Genomic DNA, 25,731 nt, shown 5'->3' with positions numbered 1-25,731 from the left:
ACCGGATTCCAAAATTGATCTAAACGCAGTAACCATCGTAGATTCTTTCTTGTCTTTAATAGCGACGGCGAAGGCGAATTTACTGAAAACGTCAATACAGCATAGTAGAAATCTATAACCATCATTATGACGTTTGATGTTTTGCATGTCTGCCAGATCGAGTTGCCATTGTTCATCTATACCGTACACTATCGTCTTGTTTCGTCTGAAGTAGCGCCTTACGGGTTTGTGTAATGTATACGTATCTTGACGTTGTAGAAACTCAACAACATCATTTAAGGAAAGGTTAATCGCCTTCGCTATGGCAGCGCGATATAGACCCCGCACACCTCCGAAGCTTCCTGGATCTTTTTCATTGAAGTATATTTCTTCTAGTTTATCCATTACTCGTGCAGTTTACAATTTTTTGAGTGTACCAGTAAGCGAAATCAGATAGTTCGATAATTATAATATGAAATAATATCAAAAGGGTCGTAATTACTTTGGGATTACTTAAGTATGAAATGGATGGGGAGGCTAGAAACCCTGTGGGAGAAGGGTCGTTACAACCTTCCATGGTAACTCTAAAGTAATTTGTGAGAGAAATGAAACAGGGTGTTGGTTTAAATTCTTTATTTTAACTTTATCCTATTACGAAACCCATTACCATACATGGATTCCGGGGTTGGGGGCGTGTAATCGATGTTTGGTACATCTAGGGAGGTACTTGATACATCCAGAGGTACAGAACTGGTAGAGTATTCAAATGGGAACTTATTTTTAACAAGAGTTTTGGGTACATTTTCTTTTATAAGCAGATCGTAAAATTTGTCTAATCCAGTGACATTGTATCTCGATTTGCTTTTATATGCTTTAACAGTTTGGTGTAAAATATCCATAATATTTGACCCGATGATTGGTTGACCTTTATACATAAGTTCACCATTGGCAGACCAATTAATGTTAGTGTTACTATTAATCCACTTATATAAAGCGACAGCCGGCTTGAGGTGTGTATCTGGGATTGTCAGGCCCCAGTAGCACAAGCCTTCCGCATAACAGTCGGTTAAAGGTCGAATAGTCGGTTTACGGTCCAGTCAGCTGTACCATGCTTATTTCGATACTTTTCCGACTCATGAAGCCGACTACTTCTTTTAGTTGGCAATGCCGACATCTATCTGTCAGTTGGAACAGAGATGGTTTAAAGTAGGCTTGCCTACCGTCTAGAAAATTTCAACTTATTTTTTGCCAATTGATTACCGACTCTCTCGCGCTAGTCGGTATTGTGACGTTTAAGAAGAGTAAAATTAAAAGCAAAGTTATGCTTAGGCCGTTTAGTAACCGACATTTATCCGACAGTTGGAACTGAGATGGTTTAAAGTAGGCTTGCCTACCGTCTAAAGAATTCCAACACATTTTTTGCCAATTGATTACCAACTCCCTCGCGCTAGTCGTTATTGTGACGTTTAAGACGAGTAAAATTAAAAGCAAAGTTATTCTTAGGCCGTTTAGTAACCGACATTTATCCGACTGTTGGAACTGTGGTGGTTTGAAGTAGGCTTGCCTACCGTCCTAAACACGAAACCCACTTTTGCCAATTGATTACCAACTCCTTCCCGCTAGTCGGTATGGTCACGTTATAAAAGAGTAAAATGAAAAACGAAGTTGTTGTATAGGCCTTCTTTTTCCGTGGGACGGTTTTTTTTACTTTTACTATTCCGCAAAATGTATTAAAGAAATTTCAATACTTGGTATCAGTATCCTTTACTATAAGCGAATCAAGCCTCGAGTTAAGGCTTGATCGTCGCAAAACCGTCGGGCCTCGAGTTAAGGTTTGATCGTCGCAAAAGCGTAGGACCTCTTGCTGACAGGCGGCTAAGTCGACTCTCAAACATGTTGGATGAGGGTCCTATTTCATTCGTGTCGTAACAGTCGGTAAACCAGTGGGCCGTCGTCCCACCGGGCGGACATTTCGATTCTCAAACCCTTACTCTACCAGCCCTTTACCGACGATTTACCGTTCCTATACTAAATAGCCGGGAAATCGTCGGATTGAGCGCGGCTTTAGGTGGGCATAATGACGCCGACATATAGTCGGCCAACAGTCGTTTTATAGTAGCCTCAAAACAGTAGGAAAACCGGCGGGCCATCGTCCCTCCAGGCGGACATTTCGACTTTCAAACCATTACTCTCCCGACTTATTAGTGACTTTTTACCAACTCGTCGGTAACACACAAAGCCGACCATGTAGGCCCTACGTCGGCAGTGCTACTGGGGGGGCTATTTCTGAATACCAATCTTTCTTTTCGGGTTTCTTCTTCTTTTTTCTTTTGTTAATAGCACTTGTTAATATATGGTTGTACATGTTAAATTTTTGCGTCTGGTTTAATTTGCTATCATCCAATACAGTCTTCGCATCCGATTTTACACCAAGTTCAACTTTTGGTTGTGAGTTCAATCGGTGGTAAACCTCTTCAGGTACCAAAATCATCTTTCTAGCCATTTTTAATTGCTCTACTTATGGCCGCTCCCGCGGCGCTGCTAACGAGGGATAAGAGGGGGGCCAGTAAAAGAGGTAAAATCGCCCTTTTGAATTAGGAGCTTTTTTCGCTTTGCTGCAGTGCTTGGTTTAGCTAATTTCCGTAACATATGACAGTGCTTCTCCAGTCGCTTCTTCTGCTCATTTGATAACTTCACGTTTCCGCGTAAGACATTTATACAACATTCCACTATAGCCTTGATCGAGTCGTTACTAGCGTGTTTGATTGCATATTTTCTCTGACACGCATTGCAATTTTCCAGATACTTTAAAAAATGTTGATGTGTGTGGATCCTTTTCATTTTGGTATATAGACCGCAGCTTCTTCACCTGGTATGAGCCCCGTTCGTAGTCTATGATCATCTGACGTTGTTGGCTTTAAATCAACCCATAAATACCCAAAATCTCTAACAATTGCCTGATGGAACGCGTCTATGACGTACTCACTGTTAGTGGGGCAAATCTGTTTTGCTAAGTGAAATATGGCCGATTTATCTCGAGGGGATTTGAAAATTATCAAATAATGGGCGTTTAAATTTAATGTTCTAATTTCCTTCCCGGGATAATATAAATTTTTCATCAATATAAAGACTGAGGTGTTTTTATGATGCGATCCCCGTATAAACAAATTAGTTACTTCTTTATTATTGGATATTTCACAAAGCAAATCATCAAGTATAACGAAATTCTTGATATTGGGGTCTAATATATTCACATTTAATATCCCCTCGTGAAATTCTACGGTGGGTGTATGATCTAACACCGAATTAAATAGTTTCGGTTGATATTCAGTGTAACACCATATTATCCTTTCTGGAGGGGGTGATATACATATATCCCTATGCTTTATGAGGTTAGCCACAAAGAAAGATTTCCCCGATTGTGTCGCCCCGGCTATGAGACCATTAAACGGGTGTTGTAAGCTGAAGTCCATTTTAAATAATGACCCATATTTGTTACATCAAACGTTTTTATTTACAATTTGTGTTGGTGCAGTTTCGTTGAAGAAACCGCTCTCCACCCTCCCTTTTAAAAATCACTTGATTTTCTTATTCACCCTCCCTTTAACTCCATCGAGGACGTTTACTTACGATAATTTTCTTATCTTTCATTAAACTAACATTACCACTTCTCTGTATTTATCAATGCTTTTCAACGCCATTTTGTCCCAACCTCCACAAAACCTACACAACCTCCACAACCTCCGCGCAATGATCTCGGACGCCCATTGTACCTCTACTCTGGGGACGTCGCGATCATAGCGTTCGCAAGCAAAGCGCTCACAGACGTCGAGACTCGCTATTCCCAGACCGAAAGAGAGGCACTGGCCATCGTCTGGAGTTGCGTGCATTTACACCTTTACATTTATGGCTCCACCTTTACCGTCATCACGGACCATTTACCTCTACTGACGTTACTCGGCAATCCCAAAGCGGGAACGTCCGCCCGCATCGAACGATGGAACCTCAGGCTGGCACCCTATGACCTCAAAATAGAATATAGACCAGGTAAGTTTAACCCGGCTGACTATCTCTCGCGTCACCCGGAAAAAACGTCCACTTTCCACTGCAACGTGACAGAAGCACACGTCCATAACCTCCTCCTCCACGCAATACCTAAAGCAATCACACTCGAAGAAATCAAAGAAGCGTACCGCAAAGACAAAATCGTCCAAGCAATCCTCGAATGTTTACGTTCTGACCGCTGGCGGATACCGCCAGCTGATGATCTTGATCTAGATACTGTAAAACGTTTCGTGGACGAGATCTTACTCAAAAATCACCGAATTTATACTCCGCGTTCGCTGCAATCCCGAGTTATTGCCATCGCACACGAAGGACACCTGGGGTTGGTAAAGACTAAACGACTCCTACGCACAAAGGTGTGGTTTCCGCGTATGGATGTTCTCGTGGAACAAATCATCAAGTCGTGCATACCGTGTTTGTCGGTAGTGCAACGCGCAGCCAATTAACCACTGCAGATGACTGTGCTTTCCGTGAAACCGTGGTCCCACCTGGCCATAGATCATCTTGGCCTGTTCCATGGGAAATACCTGTTGGTGATCGTGGATGAGCAATCCCGATGCCCAATAGCAGAAATTGTCTCATCCACATGAGCCTGCGTCAAAATCCAGAAGTTGGACAAAGTTTTCGCAATTTTCGGGATCCCAGATTTCGTGAAAACAGATAACGGTCCGCCCTTCACTTCTCACGCTTTCACTGAATACCTCTCAACCCAAGGGATCCGGCATAGGAAAGTTACTCCCTACTGGCCTCAGGCCAACGGAACCGCGGAACGTTTTATGGCCTCTCAAAATAAAACCATTCGAGCCGCTGACGTAGCAGGTACAAGTTGGAAGGAAGAACTTCAACGATTTCTCACGAGCTATCGGAATACTCCACATAGCACTACGGGAATCCCACCATCAGCAATTATGTTCGGCCGATCCATACGCACAAAATTACCTTCTTCCGACGCTCTATCAGCTCCTCCGAGCACATGGCCATTTCCGACAGCCTGGCCAAGTCGAAGATGAAAGTCACTCACGACACCAAGACACGAGCAAAACCGAACCAGTTTCAATGCGGTGACAAAGTTCTTGTCAAAGCCCAACGCACACACAAAATGTCACCATTCTTCGATCCGGTACCTTATACGATTACTGCAAAAACAGGGTCAATGATTACTGCTGTGCGTCAAGGAGAGTCAATCACTCGCAACTCATCATGGTTCAAAGCGGTCCTACCCTCCGCAACCACCATACTAGATCCGACAGTCCTAGACTCCATTGACGATCGGCTATTCGTCACTAGTCCACTACGCGCCGCTCGTACTCCATCACCCGCACTTGTCCCACATTCCGCCACACCACCGTTTTCACCGCCGCTACTATTTGCGTTTCCACCGAAGTGCTTCTCGCCGGCTCATTGAAGACATGTGAACTGGACACAAGTTCATTCATTTTTTTTAATTTTCTATAGAAAAGAGGGATGTCAGGTCCACCGAATCCCCAATTCAAATTAACCGCCAAACCAAATATTGATTTGTAAGGATTTATTAGTGTATAGTAACGCCATCTAGGATAAGAAATGTACAGTTAAGAAAAGATCAGTCAGAGTAGGGTGATAAAACCAGAGATTCATAATGTTCTATTAGTAAATAATAAAGCACTGTTATTTGAATGATTGTGATTTAATACGAACATTACAGTAGCTACGGCCCTCTTACCGCTCAATTGATAACTTTACTAATGGCGCGAAATTTGAGTCTTTTTTGGGTCAATGATGTATTTTAAAGTTAATATTATCCGAACGTAGATTCCTTACACCACTTTTACATTTTATTTTTTAGTAAAATGGCTTAAAAAGGATTCTAATTAACCTTGAAACATTTGCAATTTTTACTTGGTTTTTTCCAACTCTATTTATAAAATCGAATTCCGAATCGAAACCACAGATATTAATATCAATTTTATAGCAAAAACGTGATCTATCTAACGATTAAAGGTTTGATATCGTGGGATTATTGTAACTCTTGCTAAAGTTTATTCCCCGATGGTATTGTATTAAGCAATACCTAAAATTGGCATCAACTTAAGTTGATTAGTCTGAGTTGGTGTGTATATAGGTTCGTATCTTTCATCCATGTATTCTTACAATATTTGGACCATTTATATCGTAATCCTCAATATTCAATCTACAATTTGAGCCCTTTTAAAAGGAATTTAAGCCGCCCAAAAATCAGCTACAAAATTTTAAAGCAGAAATAGAATCGTTCACATTTACTAGTACCAACCCTAGTAATATTATTCTGTAATTTAATTAAGATAAAGTTCTGTAGGTTAAGTTTAAAATGAACCTAGTAAGTAAGTTACTGTAGTTTATTACTAGATTGATTTTATTCATAATAGGAATGCTACTTTATAAACAATGAAAAAAAAAACCCGAAATTCTAAATTAGCTGGGGCAGTGAGCCGGAGAGACCAAATTCTCCGTCAGCCTCCCTTTCAAAAACGTTACCAGTGCCAGTGGCTCTCTAAGAGCGTGGCGCACATGCGTAATCTGCGCAAGCGAGAGAGAAACAAGCTGGTCCAGCAACCAGAAGATTTTGCACACCCAATCAATTTATAGGACATTGGTCCAGTGAGGCAGTGACCCCTATAAGTGTCTCAAAGTTATCTTACTTCTGTCCCTGCTTAAAATAAAACCGACGAAATAAATCACAGCAAGACAAGGTTGAAAAGGGGCGGAAATAAGTCAAATACTTTGAGCCTCCTGGAAACTCGCTAGAGCGGAAATAAGCAGAACACTTGAAATGTATCCAGGGACACTATTCTCTAAAAATTTCAATGATTAAATACCCAAATCCAAATGTAAACATTAGGGTTGGTTCCATAAGGAAAGAGAGCTTAAAACCTCATTCTCTAACCCAAATCCAAATCGACATTTGAATCTCCCGCCAAACATTTCACCATCTCAAATTATTCTCATATTTCTTTAAACCAAATCAACCTTTGAATCTCCCGCCAAACATTTCACCATCTCAAATTATTCTCTTATTTCTTTAACCCAAATCGACATTGGAATCTCCCGCGAAACACTTACCCAAATGTACGTCACTTCCTCTTTCATTGCATAATTTTATTTCAGCATAAATTACACTAAGGTAGTAAATTAATTACCTACGATAAATTAATTTATTACTTTAAAATTAGAATTTTATTCATTATAAAACTATAGTCTGTCAAACGAAAGAAGAGCCCTGAGAAATTTGTCCAAATTGGTGTCGCCACCATCGACCCCATAGTACTTTATCAACTTGTTTTGTTTTGTCAATAGTCGTCTGTAATATAGTCTGCTATATACAGATAGGCTTAATAGCAATAGAACCAATAAATTTTGCTATATATATTTAATATGTTTATGTTAGATGGTAGTGTTAGAAGCCAGTTAGTACTGATTGGTGTCTATGTGGGATAGACAATACAAAGATCAGAAGTTGGTGGTGTTATAGAAACCAATAAGTGCAGAATGGTGTTATAGAAACCAATAAGTGCAGAATGGTGTTATAGAAACCAATAAGTGCAGAATGGTGTTATAGAAACCAATAAGTGCAGATTGGTGTTATAGAAACCAATAGGTGCAGATTGGTGTTTATGTGGAATGGACAACTGACTAGTCAGATGAAGGAATAGTGGCCAGTTGAATTGTAGATAAACTGAAATTTTGAATTTTCTGGGAACTGTGAAAGCGGTCCGGAAATAGCGAACATATTTGCTTCGATTCGGAAACTGCGAACGGGGTCCCCTGTGGTGTAACAACAGACTGACACACACACGCGCGCATGCCTGTCGATTTTAGAACCTTTCCGTGACATACGTCAACTCGGAGAGGGAAAAATTGGCAAATCCCAACCTAGAATTTTGCGCTTTTATTTAATATTTTCAACAAGGCTTCTTATCTCCAGGTGGGATAGGAGCCCTTTTGTTAGGTTTATGACTAGATGAGGAGCGTTGAAGAAGTATTAAGTCAGTTGTTTTCTGGCCTATTATTTATTTTACTGCAATTTTAATCTAATATTCGAAATACAACTTCCACTGATTTAGACACTCCTGTCCCAAGGTGCGTATTACGAGAATATTAAATGCATTATTTAAAAGTAAAGTTAATAGGTGGATGTTTAACGACGGTAATAAAGAACCATTGTTTCATGAAGCGGAGGTAATGGCCTGTGTAAAGTGCCCATTTCCATCGATTCCAATTGTATCCCAATAGAACCATTATCGTATTTCTAAATAGCATGGAAATTGCTTTTGTAATTCTTAATGTTCGTCAATGAATCTAACTCTCGTGATAGAACACTATCATTACGAAGAAACGCCTCTATTTCGGAAGTTGGATGATATAAAACAGGTAAGAACTCCAATTGCCGGTATCTAGATTTCGTTATATTTTGCTAAGTGGCTTTACATTTGATAAGTGAAAAGAACACGAAGAACGAACTTCACTACGATACAAAGATGTCTAGGAAAATTGTCATCGATAGAGTGACTATTATTACCAGGGTTCCAATTAAAGAACCCAGCCCAAAAAACCTAATTATTTTTACTGGGTTTTAACCACCATAAAAACCCACTTTATTAAGTCCATCACTAAGAAATTTTGAGGAAATTGAGTGCTAAAATAATTTCATTTAATTGTAGTTAAAGATATTTAATGTTTCAACATAAAATGATTTATTTAATAATTTTTTATTTATAGGAAACATTTTGAGATTTTTTAATAACCAGTGAAATTTGAATGACAATTTCTTACAATACACGCTACTGCTAAAGGTGAAAAACCCCGAAACCCAGAAAATTAAATAAAACCTGGTGCACTGGTTTTTTTTAACAAAACACGGGTTTTTTGGAATCCTAATTACTACTATTTATTTCATTCCTTTTGGTCCTTTGGCCATGTAACTACTTATTTGACATAATATTTCACTCGCATCTTAAATCCCTTAATTTATTTTCATGACCGATAGGGAAATTAATTGAAACTGAAATTTGAAGAATACATAGCCGTTAGCACTCACTGAAATATCTAACCCACACTAGTCGATTTGCTTAATTGTGATAATAGACAGACTAGATTGGTATCAAAGGAAAAACATAATAAACGTGCCTTGTTAGCTGTATATGTGAAATCAAATATCGCGATTAACTTCACTCGTCAATAATGACGATCCACCGCTCAAGCTACTATAGTCTGTCAAACGAAAGAAGAGCCCTGAGAAACAGGGTTGGAAATAAGACAGGTTTACAAGTCCAAAACCAGTTTATTAATTGCTCGGACCAGTTTATTTATTCCAAAACTTGGGGTCAGTGGTCCCAGGGACCACTTTATTAATTATGGTTTTTGGAAAAAATAGACGGTGGGACCAGTTTATTAATTCGGGGTTCCTTATTAGAATTTTTCTAGCTCAACACATTTTCTACCAATTCTACTCGTATGTAGTTAGTACTCCTTGGCTACAACTTCCCTACAAAAGTTTTGTAGTCTATTGACTATTGATCTTGACTAGCGTCTATACTTTAGAATATACAAAAACGAGTTTTGCTTCGCAGTCCTTAAAAAACTGCATTTATACACAATCCGCGACACTTTTTCAAACCCACAAAGGGCCAGAAATTAGAAATTAATTTTGTATTGCAATTTGAAATTAAGTTTAATCGATATGAGAAATTTGGTTTTAATTGCGTAGTTCAAACATTTGTTATGATTAGAAATTTTACAACAAAAACGGGTATAAATGCGGCGTTTCGGAACAAAGAGCTAAATCAAGGACGATTATGACTCGAGTTCGAATTGAAGTTTAAAACTTATACAAGATGTAACAACACACATATGAACATCTTTTCTGAATGTATGATAAATGTCAGAAATACGACACTGCTTTTAAAGCCACAAATCAGAAAGAGGGACCTCATTTTAGGAGCAGTAAAGCGAAATTTCACTCGAAATAATTGTTTTTATCTCTTCCACCCTGAAAAATTAAAATGCTAAAAGCTCATTTTGTATATTTTCGCCTTAATTATTTTACGGCTACAGATTCTATAATTTCATGCGTGAAAATCCAAGCTCCCTTTATCTCGAAACGCCGCATTTATACCCGTTTTTGTTGTAAAATTTCTAATCATAACAAATGTTTGAACTACGCAATTAAAACCAAATTTCTCATATCGATTAAACTTAATTTCAAATTGCAATACAAAATTAATTTCTAATTTCTGGCCCTTTGTGGGTTTGAAAAAGTGTCGCGGATTGTGTATAAATGCAGTTTTTTAAGGACTGCGAAGCAAAACTCGTTTTTGTATAATATCTGTTCCTTTTTGGGGAGAAACGTTATTTGGGAATAAATTAGTTCTGGAATAGTCGAACTCAATCGTCCAATATTTTAAGACTAATTATATAATATTTCACTAAATCGTAACTTACATTTGGAAATTGGAATGGTCGGATAATACAATGCACTCTATAAAAACACACTATGCAAAATATTCGTTGAAACCATGTGAAAATTATAAAAATTCTCCAACTATTTCTTTGTGATCATTTGACCTTAGGCTTACAAAGACAAAAAATAGGCCCAAAGAGTTTTAAAAAAAAATCACGTGAACTTAATTAGAGAATCAAAATGGTGAAATTAAGCGCGAGATTTGAATTGAAACTTTTATTAAAATGCAGCGCGTGCTGGCGCGTGAGCTAGCGCGTGGTTTAAAAATATTTTTTTTTGAAACCTATACAATAAGGCCAAGTTAACCTTACACTACGAGAAATGAGATACTATACCTTTTCAGCCTTTGCTAGTGCTGTAAAGTTAGGCTGTGAAAAAAGTGTACCCCCTTGGTCGCGAAACCTTGGGTCTAACTCGCAAAAATTTTTCCACCTCATAATGTTAAGCTCCATAGAGTTTAACATTATGATTTCGGATTGAGTATAAATAGAAAATCCCTGACGGGATTTTCTTAATGAGTCTCTCGTAGTCGACAGTCTAGAACATAGTCAGTACTAGTTGTCAGTAGTCGTATTAGGCAGTAGTGCATGGTCACATTACAGGATTTTGATCTGGCTTACTGATAGCGAGAGAAGATATTGCCACCGAATTTATGTAAAATGCAATAAGGAATAAGAATAGTTCGGAAAAGGATTAAGAACTTTAAATATCATTAGACATGTTGATTTGATATTTAGTGGCAACTAGTTGAAAAATTGTGATAAGAAATAAAAGTTAACTGTTTTTAATTTTGATACGCTACTTTTTCCTACTGTAAATAATTCAAAATCAATTAGAATTTTCATCTTCTTCACTTTTGTGTCTTTACGTGCTTTTAATTCTCACCATTTTAGAAATTTAATTTATAGTGGGACCGGTAAAATAATAATTAATGCGAGGGTCACTGGTCCCAAGGACCAGTTTAATAATTCCAACATGAGGGGTCGCTGGTCCCGAGGACCACTAAAAAAATCACCTTATTTCCAACCCTGCTGAGAAATTTGTCCAAATTGGTGTCGCCACCATCGACCCCATAGTACTTTATCAACTTGTTTTGTTTTGTCAATAGTCGTCTGTAATATAGTCTGCTATAAACAGATAGGCTTAATCGCAATAGAACCAATAAATTTTGCTATATATATTTAATATGTTTATGTTTCATGATTTTTTACGATCATCGAGTATTAAAGAATAAAAAGCAAAATTAATGACAAGACACCAGTTTTATCTTTGTTGAACTAGCATTGCAATATATTTTAATGACATAACTTAAAGTACTTGTCCATAAGTAGTTCAGCATCAAAGCGTCTTCAGTCCACGTTTTCATCAGAGTCTTCGCTGTCTTCTTCCATATTAATTTTAAGAGGTTCAATTGTGGTTTCGATGATGGGATCTTTTTCCCAATACTCATGCATTATATTCTCGACGTGCTTTATTGCCTTACGCCAATTCTCTGGTGTCACACGTTCAATGGCCCTCAATGTTGCATCTTTGACCGTCGAGAGTTTGAAACCAGAATTCTGCTTCGCAACGTCGTTCTTCACTTGTGCCCATATTAGTTCAATCGGGTTAAACTGGCAATGGTACGGTGGAATCCTCACTACCGTGTGACCTCTACTTTTAGCTACCTCGTCAATTTCGTACTTCAGGGTTCTGGACTTGTGACGCTTTATTATTTCATAAAGTTCACGTCGAGAATATAATGCTTGAGTATTGGGAAAAAGATCCCATCATCGAAACCACAATTGAACCTCTTAAAATTAATATGCAAGAAGACAGCGAAGACTCTGATGAAGACGTGGAGTGTAGACGCTTTGATGCTGAACTACTTATGGACAAGTACTTAATTTTATGTCCTTAAAATATATTGCAAGTTCAACAAAGATAAAACTGGTGTCTTGTCGTTATAATTTGGTTTTTTATTCTTTAATACTCGATGATCGAAAAAATCATGAAACTTAAACATATTAAATATATATAGCAAAATTTATTGGTTCTATTGCGATTAAGCCTATCTGTTTATTATATAAAAACGTCTTGGTTTGGACCAAGGCCGAAAAAACAAACGATATGTGTGAGGTTTATCAATTGACTGAAGTTTCAGATATTGAAATTTTTTTCTAGTTATTTTTATCCACTCAATCCTTAATCAATATTTAATTCAATCAACTGATTTTACTGTTAATCGATCTAGTCCCTCTAAATTAATTGAAAAAATTACATATCTACGCTTTTTCAAGAACAATTACATTTTCCGAAAACATTTTATCATGAAATTAATTGTTCTTGAAGAAGCGTAGATATGTAATTTTTCAATTAATTTAGAGGGACTAGATCGATTAACAGTAAAATCAGTTGATTGAATTAAATATTGATTAAGGATTGAGTGGATAAAAATAACTAGAAAAAAATTTCAATATCTGAAACTTCAGTCAATTGATAAACCTCACACATATCGTTTGTTTTTTCGGCCTTGGTCCAAACCAAGACGTTTTTATATAATATCTGTCACTTCAGTCTTAATGTAATTAAATTTTGAATAATTATGTTTGCTTTACCGTCATACATTTGCACTCTAAAATATAATGGTGCATTCAAACACCATATATGCTGTTTTTTCCAGTGCCAAAAAAGACATTATTTAGGGTGTACTTTAACCCCATTTCTATGATCAATTCACGCCATTTACTAATATTATTTGGAAGTATTAAGGAAATATTAGGCATTTAAGCACCATTTACAGTGGCTTTTAACATGTTTTTTTTGACAATCTGTTGAACTTCTAATATTACTTAGTTTAATGGTTTTAAAAGTAGGGAAAAAGTATGCTACCTATGTCACATTATTAAACCAAGTGAAGTGAAATAATTGTTAAATATTTATTATAACCACTACACTACAGACACTTGGTAAGTCTAAGTTTTCCAAGAGATCTAACTAATTATTATGTCCTATCACGATGGTTAAAACATGTATCTACCTGGGCTCGAACCTGGGACTTTCCGCGTGTGAAGCGGACGTGATAACCACTACACCATAGATACGTGGTAATACTGAGTTTTCCAAGAGATGTAGCTAATTCAAGAACCCAATCACGATGGTCAAAACATGTATCTACCAGGGCTTGAACCTGGGACCTTCCGCGTCTGAAGCGGACGTGATAACCACTGCACCATAGATACGTGGTAGCACTGAGTTTTCCAAGAGATCTAGCTAATTCTTATGTCCAATCACGATGGTCAATACATGTATCTACCAGGGCTCAGTAGTATAAAGCCGCACTTCCTACCTCCGTAGGTGTAGAATGTAGGTGTAGAATTTCAAGGTCACCCTCTGCCACGCCCCCAACAGCGCCACCTGGCGGGAAAACTCCCGCGCGCCCCCTGGTGGCTGCGCGCCCCCTGGCGGCTGCGCCCCCTCGCGGGAAAACTCGCGCGCGCCCCCTCGCGGGAAAACTCGCGCGCCCCCTCGCGGGAAAACCCTGCGCGGGAATCTGGCAGACCTGTCTACAACTGTATCTGTGACGTCATTGGCGGGAAAATCTACAACTGTATCTATGACGTCATTGGCGGGAAAACACCGTGCGCCGCCTATTGGGAAACTCCTCCCTTCTACAACTGTATCTGTGACGTCATTTGAAGAATTGTATTTGTGACGTCATTGATAAGAGACGAGAATGGATAGCTTTAATACATTGCCAAGGTTAATGTCTGTTGGAAGTTGCGCAATCCATTGTAATTTTTAGTTTGACTCAAAATTTCAACCTTTTTTCAAGGAGTTTATTTTGATTATGGTATTGTTTTAATGGTAATTAAAAGGTACACGTAAAAGCGTAATTAACCTCTGAAAATCAAAGTGTTACTGGTGTGTTAGCGTCTATTTGTAAGCCTTGGTTAAATTCTGCCTATAATAATCCAACAATTGTGACGTCATTCGAAGAGTTGTTGTATCGCGTAACGTATATTAAGGGGTGGCGGTAAAGTTTTATCATTGCTAAATGAAAATGTGTCAGGTTCATAACGATACAGTAGAGGTTTGGGTCGGTAATGGCTTACTGGAAAAGGACTGATACGGGTGTAGAGTTATACTTACAAAAGGAACAAAGATTTGACAGCTCAAACGGAATCAAATACCAGTACTTAGTTTCAAAATACAATCACAGAAAAGTAAGCGTGTGTAAATACTCTCCTTTCAAATCATTCGTATTCAAAACAATTCACATCTAATTTTTCTATTAGTATCGTACTAAAGTCAACGTTAGAGGCAGAGACTACCCCGTTTACAGGCCAACACCAAACGCCAGGACTCGTCCTAACGTGTCTAAACCTAACCTACCTCCAAGTTATAACGTTATTACGTAAGGTGGCGAGAAGAAATTCCACCGCAGAATTTGTATTAGTCTTAGACGTTGATATGATGCCCAACTATAACCTCCACGAAATGTTCCTGGAGTATGCCTGAGAAAATAGGCTCTTTCTCGAATCTCGAAAAGATGATAAAACTGTTTACGTTGTACCCGCATTCGAAATGAAAGAAATAGCCCAAATACCCAAGGATAAAACTGACAACGTTTGGAAATGATGGGCGCCCACCTCTTTTACATCGAGCTTTGTTGGAAATGTCAGAAACATATTGACTACGAAGCCTGGTATAGAGAACCAATGACTAATAAGTTAGCTGTCATTTTTGAAGTCTTGTGGAGAGATCCTTGGGAACCTTCTTCTTCAGCAGAAATTCAGCGCCTTATCATGATGAAAGGTTTAGACAATATGACTTTAATTTAAAAGTCAAGTAAGACCAAGATACCACCGTGTGTAGAAAGAAGAAACCATCGATAACTAACCCATTGATTGATATCTTTGTAGGTTTGCGAATTACACGTTGTAAGATACTAATTTTCAGTTTTAAATAACGCTTTTTGTCATCCATTATGGCCTGAAAATGGCCAACTCATTCCATAAAGAAAAGGATACCGATCAAGAAAAGAGCCGTATCTTATTTCGACAGTTCAAAACTGAACTAAAGGAAAAATATCCAGACTCCTCCAGGAAGTGCTACTGATCTCGAAGCTTCCATTTACATGAAAAAAAGAAGTAATTTATCAGGTTAGTTTTAAAGAGTAAGTAAAAAGAAAATCAAATCTACCTTCCATTGTGTATAAAACACTGGTCCCGGAAGCTTTGGAACAGATTTTGGCTGTTATGAAAAAACTGTCTCCATTGAGGAACTCTATTTAGATAATATAGGAGTTAAATGGTGTATATTCGTACAAGTTATTCTTATAATGACGTTATTTAATGTAAAGATTTGTATTTTAAAATAGGGATTTTGCTCATAAACTTGCATTGGTTTTGATAAGTAATCCAAATGTACCTTTTCATACTTTGGACCTATCAAATAACCTAAAAGAAGATAAAGGTAATATATTTACTAACGAAAAAAGAAATATCAAAGACAAATAACAACAATAGCTCTTCATTGTATTTCTTAATGAAATATCTCTTGTCAATTAATTGTAAAGAAAAACAGAAAATAAATGTTACCAATAAACATTGTGGTGAACTTTTTATGAGGATATTATTTCTGCATTTTTCATAATAGCGCTGAACTGCCTATCTGTACGAGGTTGAATTCAGGGTTCGTACAAACCTGGGAAACTGGGAAAACTAAGGCAAATAAATAACTTTCAAAAATTCAGTGTTTTTCTTCTTGGCGGTCTAGTGTAAACATGTTTTACTGTGCTTTGGTGTGTTTTATTGTAGTTTTGTTGTGGTATAGTGTAGTTTTAGAGTGTTTTATTGTACTTTTATTGTGTTTTATTGTAGTTTTATTGTACCTTAGTGTATTTTTTTGTGTTTTACTGTGTTTTATTGTAGTTTTTTTGTATTTTATTGTAGTTTTATTGTACTTTTAGTGTATTTTATTGTGTTTTATTGTACCTTAGTGTATTTTATTATGGTATAGTGTAGTTTTAGAGAGTTTTATTGTACTTTTATTGTACTTTTAGTGTGTTTTACTGTGTTTTGATTTGGTTTTATTGCGTTTTACTGTGTTATGGTGTGTTTTTATTGTAGTTTTAGTGTATTTCAGTGTATTTTGTTGTAATTTAAGTTATTTGTCATAAATTCACAAAGTTTCTGTAAGACTCAATATCATATTGAACATAATAATACGTGGAACAAAGTATTTAGTTTATTATTAGTTTATTTAGTTTATTATTATTATTAGTTTATTATTATTATTAGTTTATTTAGTTTATTATTATTATTTAGTTTATTATTATTATTAGTTTATTTAGTTCATTATTAGTTTATTATTATTAGTTTATTTAGTTTATTATTATTATTTATATATATTATGCATTTATAACATTAAAGTAAAACGAAATAAATTTCCTTACCTACATCCCCAATATAACTCCAAAATTATTATGATATTTTTCGTTTGAATCAACTAACCATTCCACGAACATCTGTCACGACAAAACGGAAACAGTAGGTGTACCATTTTTGAACGCTTTTCTCCCAATACCAGTTCAGTATAAATCTCTTCAACTAGAAAGTGTATTTTATTGTCCTTTTCGTGTATTTTATTATGGTATAGTGTACTTTTAGTGTGTTTTATTGTACTTTTAGTGTATTTTATTGTGTTTTACTGTATTTTCTTGTACTTTATTGTAATTTTAGTGTATTCTATTGTGTTTTACTGTGTTTTACTGTATTTTCTTGTACTTTATTGTAATTTTAGTGTATTCTATTGTGTTTTACTGTGTTTTCTTGTACTTTATTGTACTTTTAGTGTATTTTATTGTGTTTTACTGTGTTTTATTATAGTTTTATTGTACCTTTGTGTAGTTTTATAGTGTTTTATTTTACTTTTAGTGTATTTTATTGTGTTTTACTGTATTTTATTGTAGTTTTATTGTACTCTTAGTGTATTCTATTGTGTTTTACTGTACTTTATTGTATTTTCTTGTACTTTATTGTAATTTTAGTGTATTCTATTGTGTTTTACTGTGTTTTCTTGTACTTTTTTGTAATTTTAGTGTATTCTATTGTGTATTTTATTGTGTTTTACTGTGTTTTATTGTAGTTTTATTGTACCTTAGTGTATTTTATTGTACTTTTAGTGTACTTTTAGTGTGTTTTATTGTACTTTTAGTGTATTTTATTGTGTTTTACTGTATTTTCTTGTACTTTATTGTAATTTTAGTGTATTCTATTGTGTTTTACTGTGTTTTACTGTATTTTCTTGTACTTTATTGTAATTTTAGTGTATTCTATTGTGTTTTACTGTGTTTTATTGTAGTTTTAGTGTATTTTATTGTACTTTTAGTGTATTTTATTATGGTATAGTGTACTTTTAGAGTGTTTTATTGTACTTTTAGTGTATTTTATTGTGTTTTACTGTAGTTTTTTTGTACCTTAGTGTAGTTTTAGGTTTTCGTGACACCTTAAGCAATATGGTTTTTTGTTGGGGCATGCAAAAACATTTTCTAATTTAAAATAGTCTTTTACAACGTGATTACCGTGACACCAATCGGGAATATTGGGCGGTAATTGTGAGGGGCGCGTCATAACATAATTGTACTGTAGAAATGAAAGTTTATAATGCGCTTTAACTCGAAAACCTCTTGTGCCGAAAGATAGTTTAAAATGTTTGAATCGAGACACTCACCGGTTGCAGCGAGTGATTCTTCCAACAGTTGCTGGTTATAGACTTCGTTCCATAAAATACTATTAAGCTAGCTAGGATCCGAGACTTCGTTATACCTGAAGGTGAATAATATAGCGCCTATACCGTGTTATATTTTGCTCCGTTATAACTAACAGGTGTTTTTATAAAGCGAAAACAAGGTTAGTTGGCGTCAAAGATAATTTGAAATATACGTATAACGAATAGGTTGGTTCTCTATACCTCAAGGTGAATAATATAGCGCCTATACCGTGATAAAAATATATTTTTAACACGGATAACCTTGACGTCATACGTTTATTTCAAATTATCTTTGACATCAACCAACCTTGCCTTTGCTTTATAAAAAAAACTGTTAGTCATGTCTTTATCGAACATACCTTCTCTGTATACCTTGGCTAAAGTAGCGTCGCGCGAAACTTTTAATATACTATACGAGTATGAACTCGCTTCTCGGCATGATCTTTATTCGGGTTGTTTACCAACTCATATCGCTACTGAACTGGAAGAATCACTCGCTGCAACCGGTGAGTGTCTCGATTCAAACATTTTAAACTATCTTTCGGCACAAGAGGTTTTCGAGTTAAAGCGCATTATAAACTTTCATTTCTACAGTACAATTATGTTATGACGCGCCCCTCACAATTACCGCACAATATTCCCGATTGGTGTCACGGTAATCACGTTGTAAAAGACTATTTTAAATTAGAAAATGTTTTTGCATGCCCCAACAAAAAACCATATTGCTTAAGGTGTCACGAAAACCTAAAACTACACTAAGGTACAAAAAAACTACAGTAAAACACAGTAAAACACAATAAAATACACTAAAAGTACAATAAAACACTCTAAAAGTACACTATACCATAATAAAATACACTAAAAGTACAATAAAATACACTAAAACTACAATAAAACACAGTAAAACACAATAGAATACACTAAAATTACAATAAAGTACAAGAAAATACAGTAAAACACAGTAAAACACAATAGAATACACTAAAATTACAATAAAGTACAAGAAAATACAGTAAAACACAATAAAATACACTAAAAGTACAATAAAACACACTAAAAGTACACTAAAAGTACAATAAAATACACTAAGGTACAATAAAACTACAATAAAACACAGTAAAACACAATAAAATACACAATAGAATACACTAAAATTACAATAAAGTACAAGAAAACACAGTAAAACACAATAGAATACACTAAAATTACAATAAAGTACAAGAAAATACAATAAAGTACAGTAAAACACAATAGAATACACTAAGAGTACAATAAAACTACAATAAAATACAGTAAAACACAATAAAATACACTAAAAGTAAAATAAAACACTATAAAACTACACAAAGGTACAATAAAACTATAATAAAACACAGTAAAACACAATAAAATACACTAAAAGTACAATAAAGTACAAGAAAACACAGTAAAACACAATAGAATACACTAAAATTACAATAAAGTACAAGAAAATACAGTAAAACACAGTAAAACACAATAGAATACACTAAAATTACAATAAAGTACAAGAAAATACAGTAAAACACAATAAAATACACTAAAAGTACAATAAAACACACTAAAAGTACACTATACCATAATAAAATACACGAAAAGGACAATAAAATACACTTTCTAGTTGAAGAGATTTATACTGAACTGGTATTGGGAGAAAAGCGTTCAAAAATGGTACACCTACTGTTTCCGTTTTGTCGTGACAGATGTTCGTGGAATGGTTAGTTGATTCAAACGAAAAATATCATAATAATTTTGGAGTTATATTGGGGATGTAGGTAAGGAAATTTATTTCGTTTTACTTTAATGTTATAAATGCATAATATATATAAATAATAATAATAAACTAAATAAACTAATAATAATAAACTAATAATGAACTAAATAAACTAATAATAATAAACTAATAATGAACTAAATAAACTAATAATAATAATAAACTAAATAATAATAATAAACTAAATAAACTAATAATAATAATAAACTAATAATAATAATAAACTAAATAAACTAATAATAAACTAAATACTTTGTTCCACGTATTATTATGTTCAATATGATATTGAGTCTTACAGAAACTTTGTGAATTTATGACAAATAACTTAAATTACAACAAAATACACTGAAATACACTAAAACTACAATAAAAACACACCATAACACAGTAAAACGCAATAAAACCAAATCAAAACACAGTAAAACACACTAAAAGTACAATAAAAGTACAATAAAACTCTCTAAAACTACACTATACCATAATAAAATACACTAAGGTACAATAAAACACAATAAAATACACTAAAAGTACAATAAAACTACAATAAAATACAAAAAAACTACAATAAAACACAGTAAAACACAAAAAAATACACTAAGGTACAATAAAACTACAATAAAACACAATAAAAGTACAATAAAACACTCTAAAACTACACTATACCACAACAAAACTACAATAAAACACACCAAAGCACAGTAAAACATGTTTACACTAGACCGCCAAGAAGAAAAACACTGAATTTTTGAAAGTTATTTATTTGCCTTAGTTTTCCCAGTTTCCCAGGTTTGTACGAACCCTGAATTCAACCTCGTACAGATAGGCAGTTCAGCGCTATTATGAAAAATGCAGAAATAATATCCTCATAAAAAGTTCACCACAATGTTTATTGGTAACATTTATTTTCTGTTTTTCTTTACAATTAATTGACAAGAGATATTTCATTAAGAAATACAATGAAGAGCTATTGTTGTTATTTGTCTTTGATATTTCTTTTTTCGTTAGTAAATATATTACCTTTATCTTCTTTTAGGTTATTTGATAGGTCCAAAGTATGAAAAGGTACATTTGGATTACTTATCAAAACCAATGCAAGTTTATGAGCAAAATCACTATTTTAAAATACAAATCTTTACATTAAATAACGTCATTATAAGAATAACTTGTACGAATATACACCATTTAACTCCTATATTATCTAAATAGAGTTCCTCAATGGAGACAGTTTTTTCATAACAGCCAAAATCTGTTCCAAAGCTTCCGGGACCAGTGTTTTATACACAATGGAAGGTAGATTTGATTTTCTTTTTACTTACTCTTTAAAACTAACCTGATAAATTACTTCTTTTTTTCATGTAAATGGAAGCTTCGAGATCAGTAGCACTTCCTGGAGGAGTCTGGATATTTTTCCTTTAGTTCAGTTTTGAACTGTCGAAATAAGATACGGCTCTTTTCTTGATCGGTATCCTTTTCTTTATGGAATGAGTTGGCCATTTTCAGGCCATAATGGATGACAAAAAGCGTTATTTAAAACTGAAAATTAGTATCTTACAACGTGTAATTCGCAAACCTACAAAGATATCAATCAATGGGTTAGTTATCGATGGTTTCTTCTTTCTACACACGGTGGTATCTTGGTCTTACTTGACTTTTAAATTAAAGTCATATTGTCTAAACCTTTCATCATGATAAGGCGCTGAATTTCTGCTGAAGAAGAAGGTTCCCAAGGATCTCTCCACAAGACTTCAAAAATGACAGCTAACTTATTAGTCATTGGTTCTCTATACCAGGCTTCGTAGTCAATATGTTTCTGACATTTCCAACAAAGCTCGATGTAAAAGAGGTGGGCGCCCATCATTTCCAAACGTTGTCAGTTTTATCCTTGGGTATTTGGGCTATTTCTTTCATTTCGAATGCGGGTACAACGTAAACAGTTTTATCATCTTTTCGAGATTCGAGAAAGAGCCTATTTTCTCAGGCATACTCCAGGAACATTTCGTGGAGGTTATAGTTGGGCATCATATCAACGTCTAAGACTAATACAAATTCTGCGGTGGAATTTCTTCTCGCCACCTTACGTAATAACGTTATAACTTGGAGGTAGGTTAGGTTTAGACACGTTAGGACGAGTCCTGGCGTTTGGTGTTGGCCTGTAAACGGGGTAGTCTCTGCCTCTAACGTTGACTTTAGTACGATACTAATAGAAAAATTAGATGTGAATTGTTTTGAATACGAATGATTTGAAAGGAGAGTATTTACACACGCTTACTTTTCTGTGATTGTATTTTGAAACTAAGTACTGGTATTTGATTCCGTTTGAGCTGTCAAATCTTTGTTCCTTTTGTAAGTATAACTCTACACCCGTATCAGTCCTTTTCCAGTAAGCCATTACCGACCCAAACCTCTACTGTATCGTTATGAACCTGACACATTTTCATTTAGCAATGATAAAACTTTACCGCCACCCCTTAATATACGTTACGCGATACAACAACTCTTCGAATGACGTCACAATTGTTGGATTATTATAGGCAGAATTTAACCAAGGCTTACAAATAGACGCTAACACACCAGTAACACTTTGATTTTCAGAGGTTAATTACGCTTTTACGTGTACCTTTTAATTACCATTAAAACAATACCATAATCAAAATAAACTCCTTGAAAAAAGGTTGAAATTTTGAGTCAAACTAAAAATTACAATGGATTGCGCAACTTCCAACAGACATTAACCTTGGCAATGTATTAAAGCTATCCATTCTCGTCTCTTATCAATGACGTCACAAATACAATTCTTCAAATGACGTCACAGATACAGTTGTAGAAGGGAGGAGTTTCCCAATAGGCGGCGCACGGTGTTTTCCCGCCAATGACGTCATAGATACAGTTGTAGATTTTCCCGCCAATGACGTCACAGATACAGTTGTAGACAGGTCTGCCAGATTCCCGTGCAGGGTTTTCCCGCGAGGGGGCGCGCGAGTTTTCCCGCGAGGGGGCGCGCGCGAGTTTTCCCGCGAGGGGGCGCAGCCGCCAGGGGGCGCGCGCGAGTTTTCCCGCGAGGGGGCGCGCAGCCGCCAGGGGGCGCGCGGGAGTTTTCCCGCCAGGTGGCGCTGTTGGGGGCGTGGCAGAGGGTGACCTTGAAATTCTACACCTACATTCTACACCTACGGAGGTAGGAAGTGCGGCTTTATACTACTGGGCTCGAACCTGGGACCTTCCGCGTGTGAAGCGGACGTGATAACCACCACACTACAGATACGTAATAACACTGTGTTTTCCAAGAGATCTAGCTAATTATTATGTCCAATCACGATGGTCAAAGCCGTACTTCTGTAATTAACTAAAATTAACATACTTAGACTTAATTGTTTTGATCAAACTGGCTGATAGCACACCCTGAATACTTAATTGTTAATTTAAGATAATTCCGAAAAGTAGCTTCGCTGTAGTTTTTAAGTTATCGGTGGGGAAAAATCACGAAAAACCTATGTTAATCTCCATAGGAAATTAACAAAAGCAAATGAATATTACTTTAACGTTACAAAACGGTATCAAGTCATATCTACAAGGGCCTACCGGCCCTGTAGAATAGCAGACTATATTACAGACGACTATTGACAAAACAAAACAAGTTGATAAAGTACTATGGGGTCGATGGTGGCGACACCAATTTGGACAAATTTCTCAGGGCTCTTCTTTCGTTTGACAGACTAATTACTAAAACGATACCTTTCTTGTCCTCTTACACTGTAAAAAATAATGGTGCATTCTTACACCATATATGCTGTTTTTTGCGGTGCCAAAAATGACACCATTTATGGTGTACTTCAACACCATCTTTATGATAAATTTACGCCATTTACAAAAATTATTTGCTAGTAATAAGGAAATATTAGGCATTTATGCACCATTTATAGTGCTTTTTAACATCTTTTTCAGGAAATCTGTTGGTCTCAAAAATTACTACTTAGTTTAATGGTGTTAAAAGTAGGCAAGGTTACGCCACGTATATCACATTACTATACCAAATGAAGTGAAAAAGGTGTTAAATATTTTTGTATATTTAGCACCACGTTTAAGGTGTAAAACAAACCCATTAATACACCATTTTAAGTCCCTTTTCGCTCCATTTCCAAACCCTATTCAAAGCCCTATTTACTCCATTTCAAAGCCCTATTTACTCCATTTCAAAGCCCTATTTACTCCATTTCAAAGCCCTATTTACTCCATTTCAAAGCCCTATTTTATCCATTTCAAAGCCCTATTTTATCCATTTCAAAGCCCTATTTCATCCATTTCAAAGCCCTATTTCATCCATTTCAAAGCCCTATTTCATCCATTTCAAAGCCCTTTTTACTCTATTTCAAAGCCCTATTTACTCCATTTCAAAGCCTTATTTACTCCATTTCAAAGCCCTATTTACTCCATTTCAAAGCGCTATTTACTCCATTGCAAATCCCTATTTACTCCTTTTTCAAAGCCCTATTTGATCCATTTCAAAGCCCTATTTCATCCATTTCAAAGCCCTATTTACTCCATTTCAAAGCCCTTTTTACTCTATTTCAAAGCCCTATTTACTCCATTTCAAAGCCCTATTTACTCCATTTCAAAGCCCTATTTACTACATTTCAAAGCCCTATGTACTCCATTTCAAATCCCTATTTACTCCATTTCAAAGCCCTATTTACTCCATTTCCAGGTCCTATTTACTCCATTTCATAGCCCTTTTTTACTTCGTTTCAAAGCCCTCTTTACTTCGTTTCAAACCCCTATTTACTCCGTTTCAAACCCATATTTACTCCGTTTCAGACCCCTACTTACACCATTTCAAGCCAATATTTAGTCTAATTCAAGTCCCAGTTTAAGCCATTCCATGCCCCTGTTCACCCCATTTCAAGTTGATTTTACTGCGGCCAATAACCATTTGGGTAAAAACCCTCGCAATTTGGCAGATTTTGGATTCTGTATATTATGATGAATTTCCCGATTGAAATTCAGTATTTCTCGGGAATAAGAAGATTCTACATCCTCGACAATCTGATTATTTAATGAAGATTGAGTGGTTTGAGCAATAATTCCATGTATTTTTTAAAATATTAAGCAAAATTGAGAGTTTAGAAGAACGAAATATTTTCAAATCGAAGAAATTTACCTTGATATAGCGATTAGCAAATTGTAATATTGAAGTCTTATGCATTATGTCACACTGTAATGAAGTTTGAACATAGAATGAGTACCCAAAAACAATTTTCTAACGTAAAATAGTGCCTCTAAAAAACGACATAAGCAAATATCTCATTTTTACCTCTCCACGATGACGTCACGGAGAGGTTTTACACTGGACGTGTCTGTCTGTCTGTCATCGCGTTCGCAGTTGGCAAATCGGAGTAAACGTGTTCGAAATTTCCGGACCGGGTTCGCGGTAAACAGAAATTCCGAAAACTGTACTTAATTGCTTATTTAACGCCAATCGTTAGCTAGTCGTTACACCTTCATCTGCTGACTAACAGCCAATTCTTTTACTCAATACCCTCAGTATTTATTGGCTTCTAACAACAACACCATGCACTCACTAGTCCTTTGTGTAATCCACATAGACACCAATCTCCAACATTGGATTCTAACACCACACCATCTACTGGTCTTTCGTCTATACCACATAGAC

The 25,731-nt window shown here is 35.6% G+C and overlaps 1 protein-coding gene and 2 non-coding genes across 3 annotated transcripts; 1 reads left to right on the top strand and 2 right to left on the bottom strand.

Moving 5' to 3' along the window:
- The first annotated feature begins 3,366 nt into the window (after window positions 1-3,366).
- LOC149713682 (uncharacterized) lies at window positions 3,367-5,449 on the top strand. The gene is made up of 5 exons (XM_089844241.1): window positions 3,367-3,436; window positions 3,781-4,026; window positions 4,141-4,458; window positions 4,705-4,954; window positions 5,005-5,449. The coding sequence occupies exons 1-5, from the start codon at window positions 3,367-3,369 to the stop codon at window positions 5,447-5,449; spliced, it is 1,329 nt and encodes a 442-aa protein (XP_089700367.1).
- Window positions 5,450-13,529: 8,080 nt separating this feature from the next.
- TRNAV-CAC (transfer RNA valine (anticodon CAC)) lies at window positions 13,530-13,602 on the bottom strand. The gene has a single exon. It is a non-coding gene; the product is annotated as a tRNA-Val (tRNA).
- Window positions 13,603-13,667: 65 nt separating this feature from the next.
- On the bottom strand, window positions 13,668-13,740 carry TRNAL-CAG (transfer RNA leucine (anticodon CAG)). Its single transcript has one exon. It is a non-coding gene; the product is annotated as a tRNA-Leu (tRNA).
- Window positions 13,741-25,731: the final 11,991 nt, after the last annotated feature.

The sequence above is a fragment of the Phalangium opilio genome, unplaced genomic scaffold (assembly GCF_054372755.1).
Source record: "Phalangium opilio isolate 3A_F unplaced genomic scaffold, DU_Popi_V2 ptg000009l_1, whole genome shotgun sequence".
NCBI classification, from domain to species: domain Eukaryota; kingdom Metazoa; phylum Arthropoda; class Arachnida; order Opiliones; family Phalangiidae; genus Phalangium; species Phalangium opilio.
This window is presented reverse-complemented; position numbering and strand designations above follow the sequence as displayed.